The sequence below is a fragment of the Phyllostomus hastatus genome, unplaced genomic scaffold (genome assembly GCF_019186645.2).
Source record: "Phyllostomus hastatus isolate PE091 unplaced genomic scaffold, TTU_PhHast_1.1 phas_contig_283, whole genome shotgun sequence".
NCBI lineage: Eukaryota > Metazoa > Chordata > Mammalia > Chiroptera > Phyllostomidae > Phyllostomus > Phyllostomus hastatus.
Genome location: NW_025333833.1, coordinates 13,404,646 through 13,425,343, shown reverse-complemented (window position 1 = coordinate 13,425,343; position 20,698 = coordinate 13,404,646). Strand labels below are relative to the sequence as shown.

Genomic DNA, 20,698 nt, shown 5'->3' with positions numbered 1-20,698 from the left:
CCGTTTCCAAATCCACTGACCCAGGGTTCAAGCTTTTAATATCAAATGAAACTTTGCCCCCATTGACGCAAGGAAGTTAGTTCAGGTGAGTGATCTCATGCAATGCTCGGAAACAGGCACCCTCTGCCGCCTCCAGGTCATGCACTGCAGCTCTTCCTCATCGAGTAAAGCACAGTTGCGGTAATGTGGCAGTTCAGAGGAGGACGGTCTGTCTAGTCTATGCATGTTGCATGATAACGGGCGTTTGCAGTCACCTTCTAAACCTGAGGTTATTCCTGGAGCAGACAGTATTCCATTATGTAGACGTATCAACTTTGCTAAGTGCTTTTTAGATTGCTTAAAACTTATTCAAGTTTTTAAAGGATGTGTAAGGTTGTTTGCAAATATAATGGAAATGCTGTATATCTTCTGAAGTGATAATATGCACGTTGGGATTTTAAAGAAAAGGTGTTGTAATAATGCTATGTAAGTAATATTTAAGTGTCTCTTTTTGCCTGTTTTCTATCTCAGTACCTTCATTATGGAGAATGTTCATAGCATTACAGTTGCTTTGCCATTGGATAATAACATTGGTTAGTGGAGACTGGAAAATTTATTTGTGAAATTCTGCAGAATTCATTTTTCTATTCCAGTATCTGCTGAAGTTAAATAAAAATTTCAAGGCATTAAAAACCATAAAGTCTATTTAAAAAGTCCTGCAATAAATATTTTCATAGTTTCATGCAACAGAGTTTTATGAAGTCAATTCTATTAGATCATGCCATATAATCTCCTCACTCAACTATAACAGGCAAATGTTATTATTCCAAACCACTGTGCTGCAAATATTTGAAATAGCCATGGAATATGACATCTAAAGACCTTACCAAGAAGCTCCATCTATAAAAGAACTTACCATAAATGATTTAAAAGGCAAGGGCTCTTAATACTTCATATAATAAGATAAAGGGAAAGCCTCCATCTTTATACCTTGACAACTCAGCCCATCAGAGGTTCTTCGAAAGCCAATTCCACAGCGGACCACACAGCGATAAGACCCAATGGTGTTGTCACAGTCTTGACCAGCGTGGCAAGTGTGTCCACCCAAAGCACACTCATCAATATCTGCAACAACGGGAGTTATTCAACCAACGTGAGTTGAAGGAACCAAGCTAAGAACCTGCTGTGAAATGCATATAAGAAAAGCAGTCAATAGCGCTTAAAAATACATAAGAGCAGGAATACTGACTTTTTTGGTTGAGTCATTTCAGGTGAATTAAATGAGTGACAAGCTCACAGCAGCGTAGCATGATATCTTTCCAGCCCACCCATTATACCACATATCAATTAGGGGACTCTAAAAATGGTACTTCTCCTTTCTGAGGTCACAGTTTTCTCATCTGTACAGCAAGGATTATCATACCTGTCTCTCAGTGGTGCTTTAAGATTTAAAGGAAATGATGTATGTAAGGTGCTCGATCCATACTGGACACTTCATGCAAGTTATTCCTCTCCCTCTAATATCCCTACACTTTTTCGACATTTAGAAGGGGACCTCCTTGGACAAAGAGGGAGAAAGCCCTCTTTTCATCATTTTTCAATTACAAAACTAGATTCTTACACAATTTTAACTTTAAAGCATACCTTGTGTCTGATAGAAAAAAATGTATGTTTTTTTGTTAATGTTCCCGAAGTGCTACCAGGATTGTACAGTTTGCTTAAATTCTTCCTAAGCGCTTCCTTAGTTTTATCATTGTAAAATGAGTATGACCGTAGCCCCGATGCCTCTCCTCACTGTGTGGTGGGGCATGAGAGAGTCACCCCGGCCACCCACACCAGCTGCCCCACAGGAAGGCAGTGTGTCGGCAGTATTTCCTTTTCCCTCCTTCCTCAACCCAGTGAAGGTCTATTGTCTGTGGCCAAGGTGGGGCAGAGAGAGCAGGAAAGAAGAGCACTGGTCTGTCACACTTTCCCTGGGTTGACATTGCCACGACCTTCGCTGAAATACGTCTACTGGACGGAGGTTTGTGAACAGATACCTTGGCAAGTTCTTCCGTCAGCAGCGATGGTGAGGCCCTTGGGGCAGGAGCAGTAGTAGGTCCCCATGGCGTTGTGGCAGGTGTGGGAACAGGGCTTCCCAGCCGCACACTCGTCTTCGTCTGGCAGGAGCAGCAAAGCGCCCCGTTAGTGCACAAACCCCCTACTTTCTGGGAGTTACTACAGAAGGTGCTTAAAGAGGCCATTGAATTGAGTCGCATGTAAACAGAGCATGCTCGATGTGTCACAAAATGGAAATGCTGAGTACAAATTACTTCTGGGTCCCCAAATGATCTTTGATAGTGAATAGATGTTTAGATCAATTCTAAAAACAATGATGATAACTAAGATATAACAACCACTTACCATATCTAATATCTTTTTACCTATCTGAACTCATCAATAGAAATGATCCTAGGAGATAAGTATTTTTATTACTATTTCCATTTGCATGACAAAACTAAGGAGCAAAGGGGTTAAGTAAATTGCCCAAGGTTACCAGGTCACCACTGGCAGAGCTGGAATTTGAATCTGGGCAGTAGAATTTCTAAAGACCACCTCTTACCAATACTCCACATTACACAGCCTACCAGTGAAAGAAAGGCGTGGTGTGTGCGAACTTGAGTTCCTGGAGACTTTTACTCAGCGGTTTACTTATCTGTGACTCTCTCGCGCTGGTACTTGGATGAGACAAGGCTGGTTTAGTCACCAGTCTTTGGCACGCAGGCCTCCCCTGTCCTGTGGCTGAGCAAGTCTAGGGTTAGGTGACTTAGAGTTGAACTACTGCTGCTTCACATCCATAGCAATCAAGTGGCCACCCAGAGTCCAGTGTGCGGTCCCTGTGCTCGCTCCACCTCTTCACTTCCCTATGATCCCTGACAGCACAGGCTTCGTCTCTCAAGTTCAAATCCAGCTCTGCTGCTTGAAGCCGAGGGATCGTAGGCAACCCACTGAACTTCTTTACATCTCAGTGTAAAAAGGGACACTTGTAAGATGATTGTGATGATTAAATTTCCAGCAAAATGGCAACAGATGCCCATTAAGGGGTATCCATTAATACCATTTCAATATAAATACAAATGCACTGTTTATTCCTATACTTACCAGCACAAAAGGGTCCGACTGAGTCTAAGGCAAACCCGGAGGGACACTGATTGCTGCGATCTCCTGCCGCAGGGAAGAAAGCAAAATTAACTGGCTGGGTGGATTGTCAGCACCTTGCTTCTTTCCAGAACAAGCTTCCCTGGGGGGAGGCATGCCAAACACGGAATGCACAGCACATCACACGCAGCAGGTGGCAACAGGCAGGAACGGGAAACTTTTCCTGCTTCAACCAATATAAAGGTTTTCTTATAATCGCTGTAGGATGGGCAACCCCGATCGAGGTCACATCGTGTGTGCACTGCTTTTCAATTACCGTCATGTCGTGGACATTGTCCTGTCCCTCGTTCACGGTTGTACTGTCAATACAGAGAACAGTGACTGGTACACAGTAGGTGCTCCATGTTTTTAATGAATAAAGAAGCTAAATATTCCCTTAAAATTATTTTAATGATGCTTAAGAGTTTCTCAAGAGCTGTATCCATCATTTACATATTTGCCTCTTACTTCCAGGACATTTATTATTGGTCATCTTGGTGATTTTCTTAGGGCAGACAGCTGAATGAGAAAACTAAAAAGGTGGGAAGACGTGAAAGCCTGCTGATACACACCAGTGTCCGGGAATGTCAAACGGAGTCACAGCGCTGCCTGCGGTGTATGGGGGTGGGGCGGGGGCGGGGGTGGGGGCGTGTTCATTTCCCTGTACCGCTCCAGTACTGAACAATGGTTGAAAACGATGCCTCCTTGTTTCAATGTGCATTTCTGTGCTTATTGGGGAAGTTTAATGATTTTTCACATTCACTTTTTCACTACTGTCTCTTCCTTCGTGCATTTCCTGTCCATAGCCTTTATGTATTTTTCTATTGGGGTGTTTACTTTTTTCTTATTGTTTTTTAAAAGCCTTGCACATATTAAGGTTAATCATAGTTGTCCATAATATGTAATGCAAATATTTTTTCTCGGTGTCTATTTTACCTTCTCAGTTGTTTTTTTTTCTCCCATGAAGAAATTAAAAAAAATTTACTTGTAGTTAAATTTATTTGTCTTTTCCTTAATTGTTTCTGACCTCTTTTTTAACTTGTAAAAATTAAACATATTTTATAATTATGTTTAAAAAAATAAATCCATTTAATTTTAAGGATACATTAAAAATTATATTATTTATATTGTGAGTTGTCTTGACTAGTAGTTTCCAAATGCCAACGTGCAGATCAGATACATTAGAATCACTTAAGGGTTGTTAAAAATACAAACTCCTAAGGCTCTAGCTTAGTCTACATAAACCAAAATCTTTGTGCTTATAATCCTGAACTTTCACCAAACTCTCTAGTGACTCTAATTGCACTGTAATCCCAACTGCAGGCCCAGCACAGAAGAGAAAGAGCCTTCTGGTTAAGCAACCGAGAATGCAAGCTTGCCCCCTGGTGGTCACCTAAAAGGAAGTTGTGGGTATGCGCTCAATCCTCAGGAAAATGTCAACAACCATCAGATGTGATTCATCAGGTGGGCACGCATATCAGATGTAATTCATACAATCATATCAGATGTAATTCACACAACCACAGTATCTACGTCAGGGGCTTTACGTATCCTATAGAAGGAGCCAAACTCCCCAACAGCACCTTCACAGGTACCACAAAGACCTTCAAGCCATTTCAGGTTTAAAGGATTTACACAACCGGGTAGAAACTCTACATGACTTCTCAAAAATTATCTTAATTCCTCTAGTCCCAGATGGTATGAACTGATTTTTTAATCAAAGTCTTATTCCAAGTTATTTTTTAATATATGGAGTACCAGAGAAAGTAGGAATAGAGATTAAATATGAAAAGGAGGCATTATTGGGGTTATCAGCGGGGTGGGGGGAAGAGGAGGGGAAAGAGTACAGGGAATAGAAAGCAATACTGGTAGGTACAAAACAGACAGGGAGATATTAAGATAAGTATAGGAGATGGAGGAGCCAAACATATATGCAGGACCCACGGACATGAACTTAGCGGGGTTGGGGGGATCTTTGGAGGGAAGGGTGGTACTAGGTTTAGGGGCACAAAGGGGAAAAATTAGGATGACTGTAATAGCATAATCAATAAAATACACTTAAAAAAAGAAAACATAACTCTTCATCCCAGTGGCTCCTCTCCAGTGACCTGATCATACGTGACAACAGCAGTCGGAGGTGTCAGTGCTAATACGTGTGTGTGTGTGGGGGGGGGGGGCTTGGGGGGCTACTGGCCCCACTGGCTAAGAGGCTTCCTGAGTTTATGATCATCTCAAAAATATGAACACAACCTCCCAAATGGCCTAGATTACAACGATGTCAAATTTAACGAAGCTGCTATAACTGGAGAAGGCAATAGTCACAGACACAACTGATGAAAACAAGAGTAAGCCGTAAAAATAAAATGTTACTGTATCTACTGAGCATGACCAAACGAAATGATGCTGTTTACAAGTTACTGGGGTCTATTTTAGGAAGGAAATCTAGCACAACACATACGTTCACAAGGCCAACATGAACCATTTTTAAGTGTACTCATGGGCACGTAAAGTTCAAAGTTAAAGTCAAACGGTGTCAACATAACTACATGCAAGTACCTCCTACCACCCGAACCCCATGGCATATGCATTGCTAATTGTAGTGACTGAGAAGGAAATACCAGGGAACAGGCAAATCAAAAAGCCACGTAGCTCAGGGAGACTGCTGAGAGCACGGGCTGTAGAACTACGCTTGGAAAACGAGAAGCAGTTCCAAAATTATAACTTCCAGGAACAAGAAATGACAGATGGAATCCCGATTATTGTTGCACTGCTTTTAAAACATGGAAACTTTTTGGGGACTAATTCATTTCAAGAATTTAAAAAATTCCTTGACAAAATGTAAAATTCAGAATAAGAATAGATTTTATTACCCAAAGAAAAATCATTCTAACGGAGGACATATTTTTAAACCCTTCTGTGCCAATGGAATAAATAACAACTCCATTGTGTTATAGGAAGAAGCACATTAGGGAAACAAATGTAGCAAACTCCCCCGGGGCCGGGCTTTACCACCACAAAACACAGACCACACACAAAGGCTTGATGTCACTGTGGTCGGTTTTATGCCTTACTGTCCTTACTGTGAGCGGTATGGATGCAATTCTTTGACCCTTTTAGAAAGATCTGGACTTTTAACCGAATTACCTTTGGAAATGGAAGCATGGATTTTAAAACCCAGTGTCTCCTCTAGCTGGTTGTAGTCAGATTCCACGGAGGATGCGTGCAGTGTTTCTACCAGGAAAGGCATCCTTCCCCGTGCCTGGTCGTAGAACACGGTGTGGTTCCACGTGTAGGGGACGCCGATGCCGTCGATGGTGAACAGCCGCGTGGAGTAGGCGTACAGCTGCCCAGGGCCTGTCTGGACGTAGTCCTCTGTGTAGTCCTGCGGGGGACGTATGGGTTTGAGGGTCAGCGGGGCTCAACCTACGTTTTTCTGGTGGGTACGAGGAGATGCAGGATGAGGGGCACAAAGGCTTAGAGGCTAAACATTTTTAGTTTTAAGTAAAATTCTGATTTAAGAGTAGTGTTCAGGAAATGAAATTTGAACTTTTTAATGATGAAATTAGTTTAATAATTTTATTGTTATAAATTGTGAAAATAAGGGACTCAAAGCTGTCAGTTGAAAGTCAGGGAAAGATTGTTTATTCTTTAACTTCAGAAACTTTTATGCCAGAGTTACTATTCTCTTGGTAGAAAATGAAACCAAGGGCTTAGATCAACGCAGCAGTGACCTTGGTCCCAATGAACAGAGTAATGAACTACGGAGAGTTTGGAAAGACTTGTCCCTAAAGATTTTTTAAAGTTAAATTTACTGGGGTACCATGGGTTAATGACATGATATAATTTCAGGTGTATAAGATCATAATTCAACACCTGTGTACTCTGTTGTGTGCTCCCCACCCAAAATCTAGCCTCCTTCGTTGCCACATGTTTGGTCCCCTCACACATGTCCCCCCCCCACCCCTATCCCTCTCTGGTAACCACCATCCTGTTGTCTGGGTCTATGAGTTTGTTACTTTTGGTTTCATATTCCACATATAAGTGAAATCATATGGTTTTTGTCCTTTTCCATTGACTTGCTTCACTTAGCATCATACTGTCGAGATTCATCCATGTTGTTATCTATCTATATCTATATCTATATCTATATCTATATCTATCTATGTCTATATCATCTATACCTATATCATCTATATCTATGTCTATGTCTATGTCTATATCTATATCTATCTATCCCTATATCTCTCACATCACATCCTCTTTGTCCATTCACCTGTCCATGGACACTTAGGTTGTTTCCATGGTTTGGCTACTGTAAACAAAGACCAGGCTGCCATTTCTAACCTCAGTGGCTTAGACATCTACTCCCCAAAGCAAACAAGGGAAACCACCCAAGTTCTCTGCACTCTTCCTGTGGATCTCTGACTCCCGCTCTTGCCATTACTCCAATAAACAGTGAAGGCCAGTTATTCCTACAGTTTACCTTCAGAGCGACTTCAGCTGGTGACTGCAGCTGCAGGACGTAGCCGCTCACAACGATATCTAGCAGCAAAGCACCGTCGGAATCCAGGCCCCGCGCGATGTGCGTCATCCGCAGGATTTCTCCTGGGAATTACAACGTGTTCATTTTAACAGCAAAAACTACGTGGCTCATGTAAGGGCAGAACAGATCTACCTTACATTCCAGTTCAGCTATGTTATTTTGCTCAAAGCTTGAATAAACATGAACAGTAAGAGAATTAAATTAGCCCTTGGTTTCCAAATTAATGTTAGGCTTATTGAATTAGGTGCATTCTAAAATCTCCTTTTACATAATCTAAGGTAGGATAATGATTATGTGAAGGATTCTACACTTTAAAACCAAAAGCTATCAGCAAGACGGTTCTACCAAGATGGGTTGCTAGTGAGAAGGGACCCGCAGCTCAGACAGCTTCACCGGGCAAACTGGCAATAGCTGCAGGTCTATCCATGGAGCTTTGCCCTTTTTGACGTTTCAACAAGTAGCAAAGGGATGTCTTAGTAAGTGGATGGTCATGACAGACCCAATTGTGAGATGATCAAAGCTATGCCCTCCTTCAGTCTTTCTTCTGTAAAGATCGCTGCCATCTGACAACCTTTGATGAGCATGAAATGGACCTGTATGCACTTGGAAAGAGCCGTGTATTCACCAACACTGAGGATAAAGCTAAAAGCATTTAGATTTGCTTGTCTTTATTTCCCTATAAGGAATTCTCATTGAATGTCAGGTTCGCAGACAAAAGCCTTTAATTAATAGCAATGACTCATTCTCCTATTCTGTTTGGCCTTTAAAAGTTTTTGTAAGGATGTAAGGAGAAAAGATACGTAAAATATGATAAAAAAGTTTAGGGGTATAAAAAATCACTATACTGTTTGAAAACACATGGCTTCTTAGAGACTCATGTCAGTAAAAATTTACAGGGAAATGAAAAGTTGCTTTTATATCATTTACGATAAGATTGCTTCAGAAACCTCGAAATTATTCTCTGTGGGAACATATAATGTATTTTTCTTAACCACCAACTTTTAAAGCCATCATATTTTTTATAGCAATAGAATATTAAGTTCAGCTGGCTCTAACCAGTTGCAAATTCCACTTGAGTTTCTCTCTTGAAGACTGCATTGGTGAGGGTGAAGCCATTCACCGCTTCTCCGATTTCCTTCGCTGTCGTCCAATAGATGGGATTTAAAATAGAAACAATCTTCCTCATTGCTGGACCTGAAACAAGAAGGATACATAAGGTGACAAAGAAAATATTCACAGCTCACTGTCATTATTGTCTTCACAGCGTGTTAGTCAGAAGGATGAGTCCTAAATAATCTTGCATGGCAATAAAATAATTACCAGGTTTCACGTGTCTTTAGAGCTGACCATGGGGACGGAAAAGACTCCTGTTCTGAACATTTGGTAGTAACACCCTCCAGAAATTTTAAATGACAATAAGGAGATGAAGACTAATACATAAAGTTTTTAAAAGAGGCTTCTTAACTACTTTTATAAGCAAATAAACTTACCAAGACTACGAGGCACATTGGTAATTTTGGCGTGTACTATTTTAGTATCAGAGGTAGGGCTATCTGTGACTGTGGCATTAAGGAAGGCAATTCCAAATTCAACATCATTAATATTTCCAATAACACTTCCTCTGGCTCGCTGGGGACCACCTATGGGGAGAAGGAAAAACATTCCTGGATAAGGAAATAATCTCACCGACATCACATGGAAGACAAAAAAAAAGGCCAGTATTCAAAGATGCTACAAATCTTTTCTCAAACCTTTGAAAAGGTCATCTGACATCTGAATTTAAGAGTGTAATAAATAATCCTCTAAAACATTCTGCTCTCATGTAACACTCATCATCCCACATAAATCTAGGATTTTTCTAGTCTCGGCACATCGTAACTGTATTTCACAACCCAAAGAATACAATCAGCACCCAGTCCCAAAGCCAGAATAAAGTAGGTGTTTGTTGACGGTGATGAAATGATGACAATGAGTTTATTGAGCATGTCACGCATATGGTAAGTGCCTAATGTGTGCTCAGTCTTCTAATCCTACCAAAATCCTATAAGGTCATTTAAGTAGCCACAGACTACTGAAGTAGCTTGCAGACTAGGTAAATAGAGTCCAGAAAAATCATCGTTACAGCCAGGAAGTGGTGGGATGAGGACTGAACACAGATGTGACTGGCATCAGAACCTGTGTTCTTTTATCTACTTGCCTCCTTCGTGAGGACAAAGGGGGCAGGAGGAATCACCAGCAAAATAGCTCCCAAGCCTTGTGACAGGTCGCTGTTACCATGAATGGGGCACAGCCAAGGGGTACTTATTGTTTAGTCTAGGGTTTCCGATCTTGGGCCTACGTGGTTCTTCATATTACACATATATTTGAAAATGCTTAACTTGTGAAAAATTTGGAGGGTATTGTACTTTTAACAATGCTGTGAAATTCATACCAAGACAATCAGGTTGAAAAACAATGATACATTCTAAAAAGTAATCTCTACAGTAATTTTATGTGACCTTGTTCAACAAAACTATTGGTTACTCACATAGAAGAGGTGGTTCATGACTGTGTCTAAAACAAATTGCATGCTTTGATAGGAGAAAGAAAGATACTGGGTGTTTCAGACATTTTTATCATGTATTATATATAGGAGAGAAATATAATTATATTCAATCTCAGAAAAATTAGTAAGTATAGCATTTCATCATTTTAATTTACATTAGTAGTGAGAGAAAACATTTTTCCCCCACAATGATTCAGTCTTCATGTTTCGGACTATGTTCATTTGTTCACCAAATATTGAGGATGCAATGGTAATATGAAAGAGAAAAAAAGACATGCGACCCGTCTTCATAGAGCTTATATCTGAATAGGGGGGACAGACATCAATTAGAATTCCATGAATTCTAATTCCATGAATTCTAATGCCATGAAAAATGTAGACTTGAAATGTACTAGTGTATAAGATTTACTACTTGGGGAGGTCTGCAAAGGAAGTAAAAAATGAGCGGAAATCTAAACAAAGCAGATGTCTTCACTAAGCCAGGGAGGAAGGCAGGAGAAAGCCTTTCCAGGGAGAGAAAATGGCATGTGTCACTCTTTCCGGAGGTGGCTGCTTGCTACTTGGAGAAACCGAAAGTGAGAGCTTAGAGAGCAATAGGAACCACACTGCAAGGTGATGGCAGGAAAGCAGATAGGAAGGCCAATCAGGACCTTGTGGGGCATTCTGGTTCTTACCTTTATTTACCTTTATTTCTAGGCAGGGGGAGAGAGGGGCAGGAGGATCACTAATTCATTTAGTTCTCTGGGTCACTGCTAACCAGCATGACCTCCCACCGTGATCTTGGTTGGGATTATCTGTGGGATCTCACAGATGAACTTGAGTCCCAGCCCTCAACGGACATCTCCTAGTCCATCTACCTAGTTGGGATCCTTGAAATTTACTGCCCAACTCTGTAATCAAAGCTCTGTAATCTGCATATTATTTGGACTTCCTTCTGTCACTGGGGCCCTGGTGCCACCAGAGGCTGAGCTCCAAGATGCCCCCACCGAAGTGGGACCTGTCGGCATGCTAGATGTTGGAAGAGCCGCAGAGTCCTTGGCAATCAGTTGATACGCTGAGAAGCACTGAACAGCTGACGGATACTTGCCTTTTCAGCCTGTCTACGTCCTAGTGATCTCTCCACACAAACCCTCTCTCTCACTCTGCCGAATGGGCCTTCTTCAGTTCCAGGGACATTGTATTTATTTTTTTAATTGTATTTTTTCCAATTACCATTTACCCCTTATAGCCCCCTTCTACCCTGCCACCCCCTCGCCCCAATCACCACACTGTTGTCTATGTCTGTGAGTCCTTTTCTCCTTTCTGCTCGATCCCCCCACCCCCCTGCCACGGGCTGTCAGCCTGCTCTCTGTGAGTTTGGAGACATTTATCTCTAACGCAGCCTAAAGCTTTGGGAGGTCCAGTGGTATCTCAACACTTTAGCAATGCTAAACTCTTCTTTCTGGTCTTCTTAGGCCCTTAGAAAGTCTATCTCCTGAGCCACGTACTCTTAGTACTGCCCACTATTTCTTAGGACTCCAGGTAAGGTCCATGAGTTTTAGAATTTTGACTTAGTTTCTTTCAAATTTTTACATTTCTTACAATGGCCAGCCATGTTGCATGACTTGAGTTATGGTAGTTAAATTCAACTCCTCCTACTTCTTTTCCTCAAACTCAATTGGCCTCTATTTCACTTTCCACACTCACGTTCTCCGTATTTCCATCTTTGAAACAGTTTCCAATTGTGTATTTCTGCTAGATCCTCAGTGTCTGCTTCACACTCATTTCCCAGCCTGGAGTCTCAGCCTGGTTTTCCCTGCTTTTCCATGCCTCTTTGCCCCTCAAGCCCAAGACTACTAACTACCCCTGTGCTGATCATACACTTTTACAAGGGAACCCGCAAAGGGGCAAGCATGGGCTGAAATCTAACCATGAGTTTTGGGACAGAGCTGCACCAGCCAGAGGACGTAAGGACATTTTTCCTAATTTTTCCTTGTAGAGATTGCACTGTTTTATTATTGATGGGCTCGGAGTCACACCCTTTTTTAATGTTCAGAAAGGGTGAATGTGCCAGCAATAGTTCTGCCAAAATCCAACTTGGTTGCTTACCTGGACATGCCTGTAGATTGCACCTGGATACCTGAGTCGCATCTCCTGGACAGGAGCGACCACCGTTGTTTGGCTCTGGATTGTTGCACAGGCGTTTTCGAGTCTTTTCCCCTCCTCCGCAAGAGGCAGAACACAGGCCCCAACTATGCCAGTTTCCCCAGCTCCCGTCCACTGGGAACAAGAAGGGAATGGTCAGTGATAACAAACAGCCTGAAAATGTACATTCAGGGTGGCCCTGCCTATACACGTTTGATTTTAAGATCTGAAATGAACACTAACTAGAATGCTTTGCTTGTTCTACTGCCAGGAGTCAGGGAGCTCACCAGGACACAGGTCAGTGTTGCACCTCTGGATCTGGGAGTCTGGTCCCCCACAAGCTCTTCCTCCGTTGGAGGGATGAGGGTTATCACATGTGCGGTACCGCCGCATCTGCCCTCCGTTACACGACCGACTGCAGATTCCCCAGCCGCTCCAAGGACTCCAGTTACCATGAGCTACAATACAGAACCATTGGACAAGGGCTGAACAGTGACATTCACCCAAAAAGTATGGAAGGACTGTCCCCAGGAACCGAAATGAAACGTGCAAATCGATAAATAGGCAGCTTCCAAAGGTAGATGATTTAGCTGTAGTTTTGATTAGAAACTGAGTATACATTCTCGTGACTGTACAACTCCACTTAACACACATTTATGGAGCCTTACAGTGTTCTAGGACCTGAGGGTATGAATGAGATAAGGTCTATGTTCTTGATGAGTCAAGGCTGTCACATGCGCAATCCCGTGGACTCAGATGCTGCTGGGTTCTAAAAATCTAGCTTGGTGACTGCATTATGGCAGCGAGCTAGCTGCTTGCCTCCATAAAGGAACTGTCAACATTATTAACAGTTAGCATGTAAGGGTGCCCCCATCTGTGTGCTCTGCAGCTGCTCCCCTTGAAAAAAGGAAATAGGACACAGCCCCTGCCCATACAAATCGATGACCTCTATGGTATGAGACAGTCGTGCAGCAGACCTACAACATTTTGATGTCCTAAATCAAAGGCAGACGAACCAAGTAACAGAATATCATAACTTTAAGGACTTCAAGCCATCATGGAACTTTGAGAAAGTATAATTGTGACTCACTATTTGCAACACTCACTTGGACAAGGGTCACTATTGCAAAAATCACTCTGGACGTCACTCCCTTCACATTTGCTCCCTCCATACTGTGGAACAGGATCAGAGCAGTCCCTTGTCCTCTGTCTGGCACCTCCTCCACACGACACGGTACAGGAGCTCCAGCTGGCCCAGGGGGCCCACTTGCCATCAACTGGATTCAGGAAGAAACATATGTGCTCTGTTACTACTTAAAAATGAGCAGGCATTGCTAGGTTGAGAGATGTTCTGACTGGCGTTGGTTCTCACTGACGTGCCACCTAGATAGGAGGCAGGTGTTACTTTATAAGGGGTATAGACATTGCATTTCTCCCACCTGGGCAGTGTCTTTCGTTGCAAACTTGCATCTGTGTTTCTGCTCCATCACAGTAGGCGCCACCAAACGATGGCGGTGGGTTGTTGCACAGTCTTGTCCTCGTCTGGGTGCCCTTCCCACAACTCCTGCTGCATGCGCCCCACGGCTGCCAAGCGCTCCACGCTCCAGGAACTAGAAATAGCCCCAGGGACACAGTTTCAAGTCACAGACTCATGTTTGTTAAAACAAACAACGACAAAATTGGACAAGTAAATGAACTCAGTAATGAGTTAAATTAGCCCAGAGTCCAAAATAATTAAAATGGAACCAAAGAAGACATGAGTGATGTTCTTCCTTTCTCCTTCTGGTTAGATTTTCATGGGAGTTGGTGTCTACAGGAAAATTCAGAAGGCTAACTGATGCCAGGATAAATTCTTGACTTTATCCAACAGGGGTATTGTATTAAAATAAAATTTAAAACAATTTTTCACTCTGTTGTCCAATTACACAGTTGTCCCCATGTTTCCCTGCTGCTGTCCCCTGCCCTGCCCTGCCCCCTCTCACACATGCAATCCGGCCTCGCTGCTGTTGTCCCTGTCCATCGGTCCTTTACACATGTTCCTTGACTTGACCCTTATAATAGTTGATCAAACTGCCATCAGTAAACACAATCTGAGTTTTTAAACCTAGATGAGCATTTGTCTGTGCTCTGTGTTCCGGGGAAAGTGGAAGGAACCAGAAGCTTAGCAGCAAGGCTGTAGAAGAGCCTGAGACGCGGCTATGGGCAATACAAAAGTTTCCAAATGACAACTTGGACCTCAGATTACAAGGCCACATCTGTGAACCCTAACTCAGCTCCATGTTTAAAAGTGTATTTGGATCTGTTTACAACACGATGATTTGCACAATTGTACCTCTTTGAAAAAAACTGTCTCCATTACATAATGTTCATGAATTAAAAGCTCTGAGTGACACACTCACCTGCTTCCCAAGCAGCAGAAAAAAACTAACCAGTATTTTCCAAGGAGTGATGTGGAGAGCTTTTGTTTGGTAACTAACGTATGACACCATCTGACCTCAAGGCTGGAACAACCTTCTGTTTCTTACCAGGTGCATGGGTGACACTCAACATTACGGTTTCTCTTACGTGTAAGTCAATACCAGGTTATAGTTCTGTTTTGAGGGTAGTTTCTAGATATTGGGCTCGCAAAGTTTGTTTTTGTGGTCACCCAGTTTAACCAAGATATGGACCAAAACAGGGCGTTAAGGTCCGTGTCTAAATAGTCTCTTAACAACCTATAAGACACCAAAGAATAATCTGAAAACCAAGTAATGAAATATTCATTTGGTTGCTCTATTTAGAAGACATTGTAAAACATATCTTGCATTCTCTTTTCATTAATTGTTTTCTAAAGGAGTTGCTTACGTGTCCCTGTATTTTATGGATAGGCAAACACAGTCACACAAATTTATTGTAGCTGACAAAATTTTCACTAAAAAGTATTCAACTAACCCTGAAAGGAAAGAAGGAAGCCTTTAAAAATTTGGCGGGTATTACTCAAAACTATTTCTTTATTAATTCTGATTGCTGATGCTCATAATCCTTATATATGGGCTATGTGATTTTAAAAATTCATTGGTTCCAATTATTTTCACATGTTCTGTTTCCAAGGCTGGTGGTTAACAAGAGCTCACACTTCTTACAATATAAAGTCTTACAGCATCGATGCATATTTTTAGAATACCTAAAGAAATGGTGATTTTGTGGTGTTTTTCTCGAATACAGAGATTCATTTTTATTAGAAGAATATAACTGGGTGATATTTATTCATTTATGTATCTGTGTAATTTCTCATTCACATAAATCGAGGTTTTTGTTATAAGACCTTTATTTTTTAATCAATAGAGAAAACCTAAACCAGAAGTGAACTTTATGACACAAAATGTGATAGAATTGAAATGTTTCTTTTATATGAATGGAATGATAACAAGGAAAAAGAGACTGTGATAATATAAAACAGAGAAGGCATAAAACCTCACGGCATCTACATAAGACCAAAGAAGATGACTATTGAGGAATTAGTATATAAGAAAAATGCAAAATATCATAGATGAATTTGTGGTTACACCGCATTGCAATTCTGATTCTGGAAAAGCAATAGAGCATCGTCCTTAGGAGCAGGGACTCTGGACCAGACGCCCTGGGCCCGAATAACTGCTCTGCCCTTACGAGCCGTGCCATCCCAGATGCGTCCGTGGGCGTCTGTGTGCCTACTTTATAATCTGCAATCTGCAGGGGACAGGGAACCCGCCTTATCAGGATCAGGGTGAGGAATAATGAGTTCATAGATGAAAAAGGCTGGGATTGGGACAGTGCACACAGTAAGAACTGCAGACATGGGAGCTATGAGCTAGTACAGCGAACTCCAAGTTTGCGATGATTTTCAAAAGGCCACTTTTAAAAAGGCTCATTCTTTAAGTAATCTGTAAGAATATGTATATTTTCATGACTCTCAAAGGGCAGCAGAAAGGCCCATTCCAGAAGACACCAATCTTTTTTAGGGGAAGGATTGAAAGTTTAAAAATACTATGCTAACTAGAGCAGGGAAAGTAGAATGTAAGCCTTAAATGTCAATTTGCACCAGAAAGTTATGACATGTTTGAGGAATCAAGGAAATTTCTAAATATCATTTAGCTTTCCATTAGACAGATGTCACAGCTGACAAGCTGACAAAGGCTGCTGTAATCAGGTATTTCTGGCTCTTTTTCCTTTCCTACAGCATGCTATTATAATTAGCTTTCTCCCTATTCGAGACTAAACAATAATTCTGGCTTTTGGTTTATTTTCTTTATGATTTCATGGCAGTGTTTTATTTTTGTAGTGTAATGGAAGTTCTGAACCACAAATCAAGACACCCAGGATCTCAGCGAATAAAGGCTTGGGAATCATCAAATTGACCTGGGTGCCAATCCTTGATTTACTTTTTACTAGCTATGTACCACAGTGAATTAATTATATTTTCTGAATATCAGTTTCCTCCTCTGTACAATAGGATACAATACCCAATGCAGCAGATAACGATCTCTCTTGGGTTTGTCAATATCCCTTTTCTTGACCATCTCAGCTAAGGTGTCTCTCCTCCTTTTGCTCTATCACTTCAACTATTTGCATTTGTTCTGCATGCTTGTCAATATCTGAATGATATTATCATACTAATTCGAGCAATCAGAACAGGGCCTTGAGCTCAGAATGGGTGCTCAGTAAACATTTCTGGATGAATAAATGACTGAACAAATGAATTAATGAACCAACAGCCCCTCCTCTATTCCATATGGTTTCTTTCAGGCTGTCAAACAAGGAGCCCTGACCCTGTTGACACGCTGTGGGCAAGTAGCCGAAGCTGGCTATCAGTGTGTCCTCCCCCTGGACTCAAGTTTAGAGGTCAGCGTGGGATCCAAACACAATCAAACAGGGTCTTTTCCCAGAAGTTGACATGAATTCTGACAGAAAAAACTCTGTGTCCCTGAGGCCTTAGATTACAAGCCCCTGTGAGCCAGTAGCTGCCAGCAGTCATTTTTTCCATCACATGGAAAGAGTTTACAGGAGAAGGAAGCCAAGAGAGGAGAGCAGAGATGAGAGATGGAAAACACGCTGGTAGAACATTGGCCAAATCCTTGGATTCAATCATACCTGAAAGCAGAACTTTTACTTAAGCTTATGTGAGTATGATTTCTGCCACTTTAATCTCAAAGAGCCCTAAAGTTACCTACATAGCAGGGTTGTTTCACCAAGTCAAAAAGAACTTGTATATATATAAAGCACATAGTGGGGCTCTTAGCACATGATAGGTATTCAGCCAATGGTAGCTATTATTATTTTAGCCCTCACTAACTGTGTGTTTCTGGGAAACCCTTCACCTTCACGAGGCTTTATTTCTCTCAGCTGAAGATGAAGGACTGGATTAAGTGTTCCCTAAGGTTGTTACCTCTAAAATTTTATGACTTTGTAATTATGTATATTTTCTCTACATGATTAAAAATGCACCACAGTCAGGAGCCTTTTATCACATTCAATTAAATCAGGTGTTTCACTTAACACTGATTCATGCTCGACCTCCACAAGTTTATCCAGGAGACAGAACTAAGAACACAGAGAATAAACGCATTCCAGCATAGAGGCCATAACACCTCTTCACACTGAAGAAGAAAAGGCCATTTTCACCCCTCGATAAGAGTTAAAAACATGCAACTCATGCTCGTCGGTGGATTCTCACCTGGGCAAGGCCTCATGTTGCACATGATCATTTCCACGGCGCTCCCTTCACACGGCCGCCCGCCGTGTTGAGCTGATGGATTATTGCAAGTTCTGGTCCTGGTTCGGTTGCCATGCCCACAGCTCCTTGTGCATTCTTCCCACGGGCTCCATTCTGACCAGCTACCGTCCACTGTACCAAGTGAGACATGACATGCCACCGTCAGCTACATTTCAACCAACGCTACGAATACCGGGGCAATCCATAGTTAGGAAACAGAAACGAACACGCGCCCATCTGTTGAAAGAAGAGGAGTACCTGGACACAGCTTAGGGTGGCAGTTTCGCATTTCCGAGTCTGAGCCCTGACAAGGCTTCCCGCCGTTGGCGGGGAGGGGGTTGTTGCACAGACGACTCCTCTTCTGGATGCCTCTCCCACAGGTGGCGCTGCAGGGTCTCCAGGCGGACCACTGGGAAAACCCACCGTGAACTGCAAGGAAAGCATTCTGTTTTGTCTCTGTTTCAGTCAATAAAAAAAAAATTTGCAAGTCAGGTATCATTTAAGATACGCATTCTGTGTAGGGCTGAATCTGGAACTGCTGAGAAATTGCTTATGGAAGCTCTCCTTCATGGCAAACAATAAGCTTGAAGCGTGAGAGAAGAACTTCAGTGAACCAGAGTTTCTGCCCGGCTCCAATCCTGGGACTCGCTGGGACATGGCTCCTGAAAGAGCCGGCAGCCAAGAAGTTTACTGTGTATATTATTCACCTTTTGACTAAGTCAGGTTTTTTTAAAGCGAAATATACACACTGATTTCAGAAAGTAAATTTCACTATTTTTCAATCCAAAATTCAGTTTGGGAATTTAAAATGATGAACTTGGTACTACTTCTCAGTTCTAATCTGTATTCATCCCCTCAGTCTGTAAACTGAGATGTGATTTTTTCGTCCTAGCTCCATAATCTAGAAGTATGTTAAAGGTGAAGGAGGCCTGGGTTAAGATGCTCAATAACGTGTGTGATTTGAGTTGCCCTGGCTGCTGTTTCAGATGAATATCTGTCTGATCGCACTCACCCTGGACCGTGACTGGTACTCGGACAAGGACAGAGCCCATCAAATTTCGGGCAACACATTCATACTCAGATGTGTCTTCCTTCTGAGCAGTAGAGATATACAGTGAGTTGTTGGACAGCACTTGAACGCGGTCGTCCCAGGGGATCGTGTGCCCTTGGCGGGACCACGTAATGGCTGGATGAGGCTCTCCAGTTGCCTGACAATTCAATATGACTTTGCCCCCGGCATTAATAATAGTTGCTATTGGCTCAAGCGTGATAATAGGAGGACCTATGGAAAAAAGCGCATAATGCTGCTTAGTTGTTATGGAGTAATATTAACATTTTCATCAATATTATATAGTAACATTATTTTAAAATTAGGTTCATTTGTTTATAAAACACTGTAGCTTTTCAACCACTAAGGTTGTAATGGTCATTAACAGACTTTTCATAGCTCTGTTCTATTTAGTAAATGTCAACAATTTTAAATCCCTAGGCACATTAGCCTAGAACGTGGGATCTGCCATCACGTTTCTGAATTCAAGTTCTGCTTCTAGTCCTTACTACCTCTCTGAGTCTTTACGACTTTAAAAATGGTGCTCATTCAGAGGATTCTTGTTAGACTCTACTGCAGTGATATAAGCACAGCTCTTTGACGAAGTAAGCAAGGAATATTATTAATACTATTGTTATGACTGCTGTTTTTTAATATGGTAAACATCGATTTCTTTTCCTTATATAATTTTTTGTGTGGTAAAGAGTCACTATTAATATATTCTTTCATGAATGGTCATCATTCATTTATTCAGTAAACATATATTGAGAGCCTACCATTTCCCAGGCATTGTGCTAGATGCTAAGGGTATACAGAAAACAGACACAACTTCTAGTCTGAAGAAACTCATAGTCTACTAAGACAGGCAAGCAACTAATTATTTGGTTGTGTTATTATATACCAATAGAATTGAATAATAGGATAGGTGGAATTCAAGGTAGTACAGAGTAGGTAAATGTGTGGGGACACGGGAACAGAAACAATAGTAACTTAACAAATCACACAAAAACATGTCCCTGGAAATGGAGAGGAAAAGGAAGAGAGTCCAGAATTAAGAAAGCAGGAGTAACAGGACCTTGTCATTGAACGGTGTGAAGTAAAGGGAGAAATTAATGACTACGGGGTTTTGACTCGGGCAATATAGTGTATGTTGGGCAATCAGATAGAACACGAGAGGCAGAACAGATTTGTCGAGAGGGAGTAGGGAATGATGATTTGTATCTATTTAGAGCTGTTGAGCTTAAGGTATCTGTGGGACATCACTGTAGAAGTATCTAGATGGAGAGTGAAGAATATTCATTTCTGGAGTCCAGAATAAAAATATGGGCTAGCCCTACAGGTTTGTGAGTCTCTCATGAGAGGAAGAGAGATGAAGACGGAAACTACTGCAACATTCTGATTTCAGAGATGGAAAGGACAGAGGCCGGCACATGGTATGAAGAATAGATCACTGAGGTGGGAAGGAAATCAGAGAAAATGGTATCCTGGAGGCCAAAGGAAATTTCCAGAAGGAGGGAGGGGTTCATCGTTCCTATGGTGGATGACAGCTGT

General features: G+C 41.8%; 1 protein-coding gene across 1 annotated transcript in view; it reads right to left on the bottom strand.

The window, feature by feature from the left end:
• The window catches only part of HMCN1 (hemicentin 1), a 397,440-nt gene that overhangs the window by 20,820 nt on the left and 355,922 nt on the right, over positions 1-20,698 (bottom strand). Inside the window, exons 87-100 of the mRNA XM_045838584.1 lie at positions 19,112-19,381; positions 18,358-18,528; positions 18,061-18,231; positions 13,808-13,978; positions 13,475-13,645; positions 12,656-12,826; positions 12,333-12,503; positions 9,190-9,339; positions 8,756-8,893; positions 7,640-7,761; positions 6,301-6,538; positions 3,121-3,183; positions 2,019-2,138; positions 970-1,104 (exon numbers count right to left, since the gene is read on the bottom strand). Of these exons, the coding sequence (XP_045694540.1) occupies positions 970-1,104; positions 2,019-2,138; positions 3,121-3,183; positions 6,301-6,538; positions 7,640-7,761; positions 8,756-8,893; positions 9,190-9,339; positions 12,333-12,503; positions 12,656-12,826; positions 13,475-13,645; positions 13,808-13,978; positions 18,061-18,231; positions 18,358-18,528; positions 19,112-19,381 (2,262 nt within the window). The remainder of the gene's footprint in view (positions 1-969; positions 1,105-2,018; positions 2,139-3,120; positions 3,184-6,300; positions 6,539-7,639; positions 7,762-8,755; positions 8,894-9,189; positions 9,340-12,332; positions 12,504-12,655; positions 12,827-13,474; positions 13,646-13,807; positions 13,979-18,060; positions 18,232-18,357; positions 18,529-19,111; positions 19,382-20,698) is intronic.